The 14,096-nt window shown below is 41.5% G+C and overlaps 1 protein-coding gene across 2 annotated transcripts in view; it reads left to right on the top strand.

Moving 5' to 3' along the window:
- Positions 1 to 13,289, top strand: part of KLF7 (KLF transcription factor 7) — an 82,726-nt gene extending 69,437 nt beyond the window's left edge. The window contains exon 4 of one of the 2 annotated variants that reach the window (XM_084818731.1): positions 3,448 to 13,289. In XM_084818731.1, coding sequence (XP_084674857.1) covers positions 3,448 to 3,499 — 52 coding nt within the window. In that variant the 3' untranslated portion in view covers positions 3,500 to 13,289. The remainder of the gene's footprint in view (positions 1 to 3,447) is intronic. The other variant, XM_084818722.1, reaches the window with a different exon arrangement.
- Positions 13,290 to 14,096: the final 807 nt, after the last annotated feature.

The raw sequence follows: 14,096 nt of genomic DNA, 5'->3' as shown, positions 1-14,096 counted from the left end.
TGTATTGAAGGGTAGTATAGAAATGCTTTAAATAAATATTTAGAACTTTCCTAATTGGGGGGAAAAGGTTTTCCCCTCTCACACTCCTCCCCCCCACCAGCAATTCATTATCCCAGCTGTGTCTTACATCTCAGGTGAGCATACTGTTGTAAGCTGGCAAAGTGTTGTGCTGCCGTTCAGCATCAGCATATGTAACTCAAATGGTGTGTGTGTTTTGGAGGCAGCAAAGGAGCAGAGATGGCCCCAAGGGGAACTGAAAGACAATCTCTAGAGTGCCTTAGGTATTATTTCAATAAACTGCCTATTAGTTTTTGCTGGGTATTTCTATTGAAATGCTCTGTCTGCCTGGGGGAGATCTTGCATACCATATGGAATATAATTCCCCACCCCCACCCCCACCCCCTGCAAACATCAAGGTGAGTGGAGGACCAAGGTGCCACCACAGTTCTTTCAATGACAATATCCTTTCTGTCTTTTCTCTTAGTTGCAATTAATGTTTTTGAGCTGGATATCCTTAATAGGTATGTGAGAGACATGTATGTCATTGAAATACATATAAGTCTCAGTGTGAAATGGAACTAATAAGTAGTAACAGTGAAACTGAAGGTGCCCCAACAACCTCAGTGAGAGATGAACTCTGTTGAAATAGGACGAGTGGATATCAGCATATGTCCTTTTTGCTAGAATTCATTAGCGTGTCAATTGTTTTCAGTACCTTCCTTTGTTCCCCTTAAATTTAAACAATGTAAGGGACACACATAGTATTTTCTGTAATTTTTTTTACAAATATTCCAGTAAAAATGTCAACATAAGATAGCATTTAAATCATGTGCCTTAATTCCTCAAATATTTCAGTTCAAATACTTGTGGTGTATTGTGACAAAAAAAATAACACGGTACTTTTTTTGGCTTTGTTTACTAAATACAAGTAAAATAAACTTGCTAAATTAAATCACTCTCTAGGGCAGGGGAGGGGCAGAAAATAGATCTCCAGCTGTTTTGGACTCCCACCATTCCTTACCGTTGGCCATGCTGGCAGGGGCTTCTGAGAGTTGAAGTCCAAACCATCTGGAGGTCTAGCTTCTGCCCAACCCTGTTCTAGGACATCAGAATATTTTCCAATGTAAATTAGCCTACATTACTATCTGTCTTAGCATTCTTCCATGTTTGCTGCCTTCTCTAACTCTAGCTGAATCATAGCCTCCTGTCTACTCAAGAATCTCTGTTGTTGTTTAATGTTTAAATGTTTAATGTTTCAAGTGCTTGAGGCACATCACATACCTTATCTCAGTCATCCTTCCTTACAACAGACCTGTCGTGGAGTTGGACATTCCAAACACCAAGTAATTTCTGTGGGGATCAGCACTATGATGTAACTGGGAGCTGTATATAAACATTGTTAAAAGTGTGCATGAGGTTATTTTAGCTGTATTTAAACAAAGAAGTGTATTAACTGATGAAAATAGCAAGATCTTTTTCTTTTAAAAGTTTATCTCAATGTTACCAACCTGTATCAAAGCTACCCTTTTTAGGAGTTAAGGTTAACTTTTAAGCAAGCAATCCATAATATTTAGCTGCTGTTACTAAAGGAACTCTCTGTTTCAGTGTCAACTTGATTAGCAGGAAGAGGCATAATCTTCTGTTATATGTAAGAGCCTATGTGTTTTGAACGATTTTTATCAAAATTTGTAGTACCAAAATGCCAACTACGGTCTGTCTTCCTGGCAGTCCTTCAAAATTGCTGTTTGCTGTGGCATTGCTAATAGCTAAACTGTGTTTCTTTGTCAAATTTTACAGACTGGAAGGTTTGCTGCACCAGGACTTATTTGGTATGCTGCTGCTAGTAAAAAATTCTAGCTACAGCGAGCCTTCTGAATTACAACACATAGATTATAATAAAGCTTTGTTTCCCACCAAAGAAGGCAATGCAGTACCCCTTCTTGGAACATGAAAGTTATCCAGGGTTCCAACTTACTGGCCCAATAAAAGATTTGATCTCTGGTGCTTTAATTTCTAAAATGAGAGAACTCAGAGCTCAGAGGTACATGGAAACCATGTGCTTTGGTCTGGAAGCCCTCTCCCCTGCCACAGTCATTTGGTAGTGGGTGGTGGTACTTTTTCAGGGAATAAATACTCTCTTCTTTCTTGTGCCCCCCATTCCAGAGCTAAGATTCAAAATCAGTTTCAGGACTGAGCCCTGATTAATTCCCCTATTTGGATTCCAACTTCAGTTAGATTAGCTATCAATTTCTTGTGTTTTGTTTTTAGTCCATCATTTTGCAGCTACACATCTCTCAAAGAGAAATTCCAAAATCCATGGTCAGGATCTTATGGTCTTTTATTAGTACCATCCAAGTATGCACAAAATTTGGGACAAGCTTTTAAGTCATCCAGATTGCTTCATCAGGCAAAATGTTACAAAACAAGCATGGGGGATGGGGAGAAGGGGTTGGGAGGCTGACTTGTTGGTCATGAAGTATTTCTAAGAGTTAAACATGGAGTATAACCATGTTCCCAGGTAGATGCTGCAGGTTCAGTCACATATGGAGTCATTGCAATGCTTCCATGTGAAGCTCAAGAGGCCACTTGGATATAATATTGGGGAATGAACTAGTATTCAGTCACTTAGATTTTTTATGTTCGTTTTGGATACAAATGGTGTATGTGTTCAGTCTCAACATGAGTTCTTAAGTTAGGAATCAGAATGCAGGAAGGAAAGGGGGGTAGGAAACTTCAGCGTGACCAACTTGGTTTCTGAACAGTCAGCCCTTTGCCTATAGATATAAAGTTCTTAATGTTATGGTAGGCTCAAACATAACTTTGAGTAGGCAGTATGGATAAAATAGTACTACGTAATGGCCATATGAAATGCCACCAACCACTTAGGAGCTGGCTTTCCATGGATGGGACCAATTATGTGGTTTCTTCCTGCCTGATGATTACCCTTCCTCCTAGCTAGGCAATTATTGGGCGGGGGGGAGGAGAGGACCTACACAATTGGTCCCAACCACCTGGTTCCAGTATTCAGCCAGTCCTGCAACAGCATCAGACCTTGTCCTTTAAAAGCAGCTCCCTAACCACCAGGTGAAGGTCACTTCTAGGATAATCTCACTGGAGACAGTCTATATGAAGTCCAAACCTATGGCATTGTCTCCCTCACCTTCTCTTTAAGGTTTTTTTTTTTTATAGTTTTGAGGGCTGAAAGCTTATTGCCTTCTGAAATGTGGTGGTTACAACAGAACTGAAATTGCAAGCTAAATTCGTCGTCGCTTATTATTTCTAGAGTGCTCGGTGTGTACCAGGTGCATTGCAAATTCTGCAATGTACAGTGCAGCTGTAAGCAGAGAGTTTTCCATCCTGTTGATAATCTTGTATGCAGTTAGGAGCAAAGTCTGAACAACTGTATGTGGTTCAACCCTGATCTTATTTTTGTATTTATTTTTGCAGGTGTTTTTCAAGGTCTGATCACCTTGCTCTCCATATGAAGAGACACATCTAAATAACTGAGATCATTCAGTGTGGCCCAGATGCAGTCAGACCTAAGCGTTATGGGAAGAAGGGCAGAACAGAATTGCCTGTCTCTTGCTGCCTTTCAGGAGAAGAGAACTTGATCACATGTAAACCTCTGTACACAAAACATGCACTAAATGCTGTCATACACCCAACTATACTTAATTACATACATCTATTCTCAATGCCTTGCCCATCTGGAAGGCAGAAGATATGTGAGAGGAAAAGGGGTGCAGGAGAATTCAGTAAGACATAAACAGTTGCTTATGATGATTCAGGACTCTTGGATTTTTGTTCCCTGTTTATTGCCAATAGAAATCAAAGCAGATGGAAGAGGATTCCCTGCAGGTGAACAGCAATGGGAGAAGTAACATGCTGCTCAGTGCAACTTGATGAGGGTGGAGGAACGTGATTTTGGAGTTGCAAATTTGTAACTTTTCTTTTTAAATAGATTTTGGAGGGAAAACTAATGACCTAGAAAAACCAAATCCCAGTTTGGTAGCCAAAATGTTAATATGTCTTGGTTCCTTTCTGTTTTTGTTTTTGAGACTCCCTTAAGTACAGTGATGCATTGAGACTCCTCAAGAACACTTTGAACTGCTCTTGTTCTGGCTCTTCATAGAACAGAGCTGTCAAGATCCGTTTCAGTCAATACCAATGGCCTTAATTGGCAGTAGACTGTGCAGTGACACCTAGGACACGCCTACCACCTTTCTTGCTTGAACCGGTGTAGATTTCGTCACGGATATATTTTTTTGCTTTGTTTTGTTCCTTCAATTTTGATATTTGGTTATTGCACACACCATGTGCAGTAGGGGACTATGGAAACTGCTGATGTGATTTCACAGTGGTTGGCCAGCGAAGTCCCTGACCAACACCACAGTATATCTTTGGAGGCATCACCATTTTGCCATAGTTCAGACTTCCTATTTAATTGCCTAATGAAAACTTGAAAGAAAGCTTGTTTGGAAGCTTTGAACCTTTTCTCCGTGTTCCTCAGAACTCATTTACACACCTGGATATCTGTCTTGGATTCTATCACTCAGGCATGACTTCAGGTTTTCCTTCTGCACCATGGGAGGCATGCTTGTTGCAGCCCACAATGATTGGTTAGCAGCTCTGGTCACTTGTCCTTGCTAGCCCTTTTACCCAGTAAATGTCTGGTAACTTATTTGTGTGTCTTGCACCTGCAAGATATATATTTTTGGGTTGAGCAGATCTGTAGAAATGTTACTACTGATCATCATGGGTGGAAAAGTGAGAACCTCTTCCAGTTAAAATAAATCCCATACAGCATTCTGCTCCAGAGAACATAACCTGCCTAGGTTCTCCTTTCCTATTTATCAAGGTGATACAATGTTCCCACTCTTCTGACATGTTATAGTTGATGAAAGGGATTGGCTTTTTGGTGAGCACCAACTTCCTTCCAAATGATAAGTTTAAGCAAAAATTTAAAAATAGATAATGCATGGGTCCACTTTGACCAATGGTTGTACCATTTAGTGATCAATGGAGGCATCAGGCTCATCCTTGAATCTTGTAGATAATTTGGTTGTAGCTCAAAGTGGATTAATTTCCCGGTACTTTATACACACGCGCACGCACGCACGCACACACACACCATATATACATGTCTATTCTAGCTAGTTGGAGCTGGCACTGATTCCAAAGACTGCCTTTTCAAACTATCTCTCATGCAGGTGGAGAGTTAGTCATTGGGAATGGTTGTGTATGTTAATAATGTGGGACCATCCCTGCAAGACATGCCGAGATATGAAACGGCACATGATTCTCCCTTGGTTGCTGCTCTTCCACTCACTAAACTAGCTCACTGCCCTCCTTTTGACTGTTTTTTGACTTGCTGACTGTTCACTAATTTCCTAATTAATGTTTAGGATGCAAAAACTTAAAAGATTCTTTTTTTATATACAGAATATCTAAAATTGTATGATGTAAGTACAGACACAGGGATTCTTAGCACTTAGCCTTTTTGGCTTTCTTTCCATCTTTGATTTCACCAAACTAGCAAGTTTTTGGATCAGAGTTCCTGTGTACACTGTGACTGTCAGTGGCCATTTGTGTTGCAAATACAAGGTGTGGCCCTTAATGATGGGATGAGAAATGGACCAAAATCTAACCATCTCTACAAGGGCAATTAATGTTGGCATTTAAGAATAAGGGAGAGATCTAAGTTTTATTCCAAAGATTTATGGTTAACAATGATTTAGAAAATATTGGAACACTGTTTGCTGACAATCTTGTAGTTCTCTATATCTGTGTTTGCATATTTTCTATTCCACCCAGGGGTTCAATGGGCATTTTGAGAGACCTGTACCTTGGTATTTGAATATTGTATGACCGGTTTAGAATATCAGCTGAGGGAGATGACAGAACATCTAGTCAGTGTGTTAAATGAAAAATCTATACTGTCCAAGAAATTCTTCTTGTAGAATCCTGCATAATGTGCATACATATTTGTCATGACAGTAGTCCAGGAATGTCATCACCTAAAATGTTGTTAAATCCTGTTGTCTCTAGAATGTGTAGAGATCATCTATAAGAGTTGGCAACAAATTTAATGTAAACCTGTCTTTTAAATAATTAAAAGTGGGCAGGAGTGGGAAGCTAGGGAAATGAAAAGGAACAATATTGATTTACTTCCTGTTGTCATTTGCGGTCTTGCTAACTTCTCTACTAAGTGCAGCAGAATGTGAAATCATCAATACTCTTTAGATGGCTGGAAAGCCTTATTCTAGGCAAGTCATAGCAAGAATTCTGTTGTTTTGCATACTTAATTCAGAAACACCACAGTAGTGGATTTGGATTTCTGTATTGTTCTTCTATTGACCGTATCTCTAATGGCTTTCCAATATTAGTGGGATGATAATGCACACTTATTTGCAAGTAAGACCAGTTAAAATAAACTAGACTTACTCCTGGGTGAATGTGTGAAGGATCCATCTGCAGCCAGTGATGGTGAGCCAAGAAGTAAGAGACCACTACTGCTCAGTAGTGACCGAGGGAAAGAGGAACCCGATAGCTTTCATGGCAGGCATTGCATCGTGGTGGTGCTGGAGGAGGAGGTGTGGAGGCTGCTATGTTCTCACCATGCCAGTGTGTGACTATTAATGCGCCAGCAGCACCCACCATGGTCCATGTGGCCCACACTTGGTGCTGCTGTCCAGTCAGTAGCTATGCCCCATGTCTTCATTACTACTCTGCAGTTCCCACCAGTAAGGCTGTCAGGTCCCCCTCCCCTTAGTCCCCTTCAGCAGTGGCAGCCTCTTACTTACAGTGAACCACTTTACCAGTTGCCACTGATAGGCTCAATCTGCCTTCCTAATCATACTAAGAAGGGAGTCCCATGGAAGTTAATGGGACAACCTTCCAATAAACGTGTTTAGGATTGCACTGGAAGATGCACAAACCCCACCCCACTCTTTTTGAGATTTTGGTTTGACCACCTACAGCAAGGGTGGGGGATGTCTGGTCCTCCAGATGTTGTTGAACTTCAGCTCCCATCAGTCCTAGCCAGCATCATCCATAGTGAGGGATGATGGGAGTTGCAGTCAAACAACATCTGGTGGACCACAAGTTCCCCATCCCAGACCTACAAAAAGAAAATCATGCCTGATGGTGCCATAACAGTAATTGATCATGCTTTTTAGGGTTTCATTTTTCATATTACAAATTCTGAGGAAAGTGAAGAGAGTGTTTGTAGATATTTCAAGAACTTAATTTCACCACCTGTCCTCTTGGCTTTCACTATCCTATACACATTGGATTTTAAAAGGAGAGGATTTCTTACTTTATGGCAATGCTGGCCAATGTGTACAGCCCTGGCGGCCAGTCTTCATCCAATGCTCCCAGTAGGAGGTGAACTGGCAAAGTAAGAGCTGGCACCTCATCTCCTAGTCTAACACAGGGAGGTATAGAAGGAGAAAACAGGGAAGGGACCAGACGTTGACTCGTGGCATTCCACTTGGGCATCCCTGCTGTTGGAGCAGTGTGTGAATCGCGCTTGTAGAGAGAGGCACACTGGCAAGGAGCAGCCAGTGAGCCTTGTGGCTGGAGAGGCAGTGTTCTTGTTGCTTCAGTAGCAGAGGTGTTCTGCATCCCATTTTCAGTGTGCCAGTTTGCAAGTTTGCTCCAGAAGATTGCATTATCGGTCAGTCACATGGCATTCTTTACGTCAATAATTTATTTGTCATTTGTGCTGCTCATTTCTGACAGATCCTTTGTTAAAATTGGCTCCGAAAAAAAACCTGACTTTTTTTTTTACGACAGTCACATGGTGGGGTGGGGGCACTGAGGATCTTGCCTTTCCTTATTAGGTTTGTCGAACATGTCCAATCTCATTAGAGACTGCAAGATTTGGCCCCAACACTCTTAACAAGTTTCTTTCTCTCCCTTCCCTTCCCTTCCCTTCCCTTCCCTTCCCTTCCTCCCTCCCTTCATTCTCTCTCTCTCTCTCTCTCTCTCTCTCTCTCTCTCATGGGATTGGAGCAATGGTTCATTTTTCCCCAAAAGCAATGGGATGGAAGGAGGACCATATCAAGAATGTTATTACCTGTTGTAATTTCAGAAACAGGTGGATTTAAAAAAAACTTATTTGTGATGATCTTGGAGTCAGGAATTAAGAGTGTCCTGCTCATGTTCGTTAAATAACAAACATTTCAACACTTTTGATTTTTTTAAAAAATTGGGTATACTGCCAGAACACAGGTTCTACACTCCCGCGCTCTGTGTGTGCACATGCACTCAAGCGCCTAAACTAGACATATCCCCCATGCAGAAGAAACTGAGCTCCAACTATTCCTGGTGTAATAACCAACAGTGCCTATTTCTGTCTGGCTTGGTGAGGGTAGTAACAGCTCCCACTGGAGTTTAGAAATAGTGTCAGCTTACATAAGAATGCTTTTGCCTGTGCTGGAATATATATTTTGCTGTGTACAGTGAGTGAATAGACTGCAAACTTGGGAAGAAAAGTGGGGTACAGGAGTACCCTGAGAATGAAATCACATAGTGAGAGGTGACATTTTAGGGGGGAAATCCTTTATCTTTTGAGCTGCACTGAGCAAAAATCAGGTATCAACACACAGTTCCCTGGAACATCAAATTTATTTTTATTCCCATGTGAGAGACTGTTACCTGGATAGATGAATCTGTATGGTATATATGGTTGCAAGCTCCACCTGAAAAGACATTCCTGAGAATTTAAAGTTTTTACACTTCTGTCACTTGGGGCACAATCCCATGCATGTTTAGACAGAATGGCTGGCTGGGAGGGAGACTTTTTTCTGTCTAAGTGTGCATAGGATTGCACCCTTAGGAAACAATCCTATGTGGATCGATGGTCACCTCCGAGCCCGGGGGTGACTGCCTATCCAGTGCAGGGCGGGAGGAGTGGTGCGGAGCAGATCTCCCCGCTCCCCCCACCCGGCTTTCGTGGCTAGACAGCCGATTTCAGCTGTCTAGCTGCGGGACCTCGGAGCGCAGGAAGCGGCAGCCAGACGATACATAGTATGTGTCGTACCAACATTTTCAACCGACCTGATCCCAGGAATGCCCCATTTTCACTGCTCCGCACTGCTCTTATGAGCGCAGGGCCGATCCGCCAATTCTCCAGCCAATTCTCCGGGAACTGACCTCAGAGTGCAGGCTCTGAGGTCAGTTGCTGGAAACCGAGCTATCTTATGACTGTGTAGCCATTGACTAGCAGCCATAGGATTGCACCCTTAGTGCTTTGTTTAATATGTGGTTGTTCACTTTTACAGCCTATAGCCAAGACAAACAAATGGTTCACTGGAAGGCCACTTGACTGGACCAGTTAATGCTCAAATTAGATTTTTTTCCGTTGTAATAATCCTGTGTGTTGTTTATCTGTTTTATACTTCTTTCAGCTCTGTGCCTGCTAATCCCTGACCACCAAATTGTAAGACTAGACTTCACTACATGATAGAGTTGCATGAGTTTGGGGGATTTGTTTTTTAACGCCATGGAATTAGAACAGAGCAGCTTTGCACCAATTTGGCTAACAAAAAGTAAGCAGCACTTAAATTATTCCAACATGTGTCATCAGCAAGGGGAGACTCTAACTAGAAATGGAAAATATATTTTCAGAAAGTTGAAGGTGGTATAATAGAGGCATCATAACCTATGGAGTATATACCCCTTTCCTTTTGTCCCAAATGTTGTCACTGTTTAAACAGGGTATTTAGTGTTTTGTTTTGTTTTTTGAAACGCTACAGAACCCCACACGCTTTGTTTGACCAGAGACGGGGCGATCATTCAAGCCATCTCTCACACTATAATAATGTCTGAGGAGGTCACAGGGTCATGCTGCATAGGGCCACTCCATACCACTGACGTGTGTGTGCCTTCCATGCCACTTCCCTTCTGGCTGTGGCCACGAGAAGGAACACCATACAGGTACAGCTCCTCTGGGATCCATCCCTAGATGGAGGAGTTCTGCACGGATATATATCTGTATGCACTGGGGCCCCTTCACATGGCTGCAGTGCACATGTTGGTGGCAGGGACCTGGGCTATGTCGCATGACCTCCAACGCCCTCATACATTCTTTCATTTGTGTGAGGGGCTTTAAGTGAACCCCCTAATAGGACAAAGTGTGTGTGCACACAATGGGCAACTTCACCTTTCAGTTCTAGGGAACGGGGAATCTCTCCAGCCAGTATAATGCATCATGCCAGAGACAGACTCTGCCCCATAAGGTGCTGAAGCATGATCATACCTTCAAGGATTCATAAGAGTTTCCACTGACTACTGTACAAAAGTTTGAAAAGTTTAAAGATGGAGGAGAGATTTTTACGTGTCTGAAAATTAGTTCCTGATACTGGGGAACTAATTACAGCTCACCAAGCAGTTGACTTGTTTGTTGTGTAGTCAGTTATTTTTTTTCAGCCTGCAATGACGCGTTGGGGAAAAGATACTCTCCTTATCACAAGGGAAAAGGTACTCTCCCTATCACAATCTAAAAGGTCAGTGTTGGAAATGGACTAATCAGATGTATATTAGTGATGGAGTTAGGATGGGAAAGTTTGGAAATCTTGCCCCCAGTATGAGCCAAACCCAAACCCCCTCCAGAGTTTGGGCCTGGCTTATATTGAAATCCTCACCGGCCCTCCCTACCAGTTCCTTCCCTCCTTCCAAAGCAAGCTTAGCCTTGTGAAGGGGGAGGGTGGTGGCAAAGAGGAGTCACTGCAGAGAAGAGAGGCCCACTGCATTGAATTGGGGGGCATAGGAAAACATAATTCCCACACAGCCTGACAGGACAGGAGGCTTGATAGCATGCTGAAGAGCACCCAGAAATTCAGGATAAGAGATGTACCATTTTCTCCTTTCTGCAGCAGCCCTTTCCCACCAGCATTTCCCACTACAAGTTCCACCCTTCTGAAGGCTACGTTTGCTTGGGAAGCGGGTGGGAACAGGCAGAGAGGGCTTCAAGCTTTCCTTCTTTTTCCTAAGCTTTCTTAAGAATAAAAATATTTTTTTTAAAAAAGCTCAGGAACACTCAAGTTTTGTTCCAAGAATTTTCTAAGAAAGCTCAGAAAAACTAAATTAATTACAAGATAAGCTGGGGGAGTTTGCACATAGTTGTAAAGCTTTTGAAATTGTGGCATAGCCAGGACTAATTTTCAGTTGTGTTCATTGGCTGTGAACATCCACCAAAATGTTTTACTGGACTGGAGAAATAAGGAGAAACTCATTTAAGAATAGTGAAATCCAGTATAAGCATGTGGTTTACTCAGATCCACATATGCTGGTGAAGCCCCAGTGATTGGTTTTTAATTTGTGTGACTAAATTAAGGATCACCATCCCACACATTTTGCACTCACAAAATGCACTAATCCAAAGATCTGAGAGCTCCCACCCTGCAATTTTCCTACCATGCAGATTATAGGCAGTAGGGAGGAAGGGGGTTCATGCATCAATTACCCTGCCCCCTTAACACAAAGGGGGTTTCATGAATGCAGCAGTGAATGCCCAACCTCCTGCTGCATGCATTGATCTTCAATTGGGGCCAGAATTGTGTGTACAACTAGGTCTACTAGAAGCAGGGTGTGTGTGTGTGTCCCACACACACACAGGGTTTTTTTGTACTTGCAGTGAGTGTTTTCTAAATATGTAATCGGATTCCAAATGTGAATAAATGCTTGCTGGATTGGAGCAACTGAGTTATAATGGTGGTTTGACTTGCCTCTTCTCTAGGATCGATTAGCTCCCAAACTGGAGCAGATGGAGAGAGAGTGGGAGACTTTCAGGAGCTTGGTAAAGAAATTACCTGAAACATCTCCCTGCCTTTGAGATTTTTTTTTAAATAGTAACAATGAAAAAAGGAAAGGCTCCAAGTCAGAAATCAGAAAATGTGTACATCCAACATTTTTCATGTAAGCAAAGTTTTGGCTTAGCACATCTCCTTTAACAATCAAACAAATCCACCCAAGTCGTTTTCTTTATTTTAAAGGTATATATAATTTCTTTTTTAGTGTTCAAATTTGGTCATTTCCTTTTAAAAAATCCTATACGGCGCTTGGAGGACTTTCATTTTGCACTACAGCTTTCCTTTTGCCAGATGTGTCTGCCAAATGCATTTGGAAAAACCTTCTGTCACATTCTCTCAGGCCTTCTCTGGTATTTCTAGTATAGCGCAGAAGTACCCAAACTTGTAGCCCTCAGTTCTGCCTTTTTTGGTTGACATTTTATTTTTTTTAAGCTTTTTATATATAAATATAAATATATATATATATATATATGAATATATTACTTTGTCAATTTTTTTGGCTGTACAAAAGTCTTAAGATTTAAAAAATATTATTTGTATTATATGATGGTGGTATGTTAATGTTACAAGATTATTAATGAAGAAGAAGATTTATTTTTGTTACTGGTCTGTTTCATAATTCTTTTTTAAATTGGTATATTGTAAGATATCTATGCAAAAAAAAGTTATGTGACGCATTTTTATTTAAGAATGTAATATGTGTAATAAAAAGTAGAATGTGTTTGGCCTGGAAATGGCTCAAGGTGTCTTGGATATTTCCTTTGAGGCATAAAGAAAACTGCAAGAAACAAGTAAATTAATATCTTGCGGCCAGATCATAATCAGTGAATCCCAACATTATCTGAGTTGTATCCAGTGGTGGATTTGCACTAGTAGAAAGAGCTTCCACTCACACAAGGTGAAGTACCTGAATTTGGATGATTCCCACATCTACTGCCCTTCTGTGTCAAAGCCTCCTACTGTTCTAGAGGATTCCCCAACCCTTAGGAGCAGCTTTTCGAGGAGTATGGGACAAAAGTGTAGCATACAGAGGGGATGAGCCAAAACTGGATAACCTGTACAAAGAAGTCATTTCCCTAGTGCGAGGCCACCATTGGATCTAGCCTTCTATGTGCATGTTGCTGAATCTAGAAAGCTCTGGAATGCGAGTCTGTTCATATGATGTATTTAAATATGTATCTAAATGCAGGTTTCTGTATGGACTTTTTAACGTCACAAATTAATATGGAAACAAAATGGAACGGACTTATGAGCGAGTGCATGCAACAGTGATATGGACCAGAAATAGACTCTATCCCTAATCCAAAACCCCTCTGAGAAAGTTCAGTAGTTTTGATTAAAACTCTTTTGGCTTCACTCTTGGATTTTTTTACCTGAGGAGGAACATCTCAAATTTGCTTCATATTTTACTTTTGCTGAAATTTTGTGAACATCAAGGAATGCACGACACCTCCTCTAGCAAATCTCAGTAGTCTTATCAAAACTCTTTGGTCTTCCCTCAAAAATAGATATTTTGCCTGAGGAAAACATCCTCCTCACATTTGCTTCAAATACTAATTTAGAACTTCAGAGACAACTCTACCTTTTCATTGTAAACCATCTTGAGAATTGTATTAATTAAAGGTGAGCATACATTCTTTAATACAGGGGAAAGGTGCAGTGTTTTACCTGTGGGCAGTAGCCAAACCTAAATGAATTTGGTAGATGACTGCTTTCTCGTTTTTGCTCAGCCCCACATTCGGGCATGGGTCTTTTCGGGCCACTAGTGGAATCTTCTAGAAAGCTCTGGAAGACTAAAAGCTCTGGCTCCTCCCTGCGTGTCCATGTGCAGTAGTGGTTTCTGTGTGGCCTCAGGGGATGAAGCCAACGCTTGCTGCTTGGTTCCTTTCTAACAGTGGCAACAACAGCTGCAGGGAAGGAGCTCTCATCCATCAGAACACTCTAGAACATTCTTCCTTTTCTCCAGCCCCCTCCCCTTCACCTTCACGACAAATATGGCACTTTCCAAAAAGTGTTCTGGTTGTGCAAATAAAGTTGCAGAATTGGCACATCATGCCTCCTCCAGCTTTTCTTCAGTGCAGACTTCCACAGATTTAAAAACAAAGATTTTCACACAGACTCTCTGACACAGGGAATTGTCTGTTTTAGAAAGCTTCGTCTCCATATTTCTTATTTTGACAGGTAGGGCTATCCTTGCAAACAGGTTCCTGTGCCCATAGGTACAATCATTTTCTGTAAATGAGTCACAGGTGCAACATACTCTCTGGCAAATCCACAAAA

Source organism: Heloderma suspectum, chromosome 1 (genome assembly GCF_057233095.1).
Source record: "Heloderma suspectum isolate Gila_16-S chromosome 1, 16-S_ref, whole genome shotgun sequence".
Taxonomy (NCBI): Eukaryota; Metazoa; Chordata; class Lepidosauria; order Squamata; family Helodermatidae; genus Heloderma; species Heloderma suspectum.
Note: the sequence above shows the minus strand (reverse complement) of the source record. Positions and strands in the feature narration are given on the sequence as shown.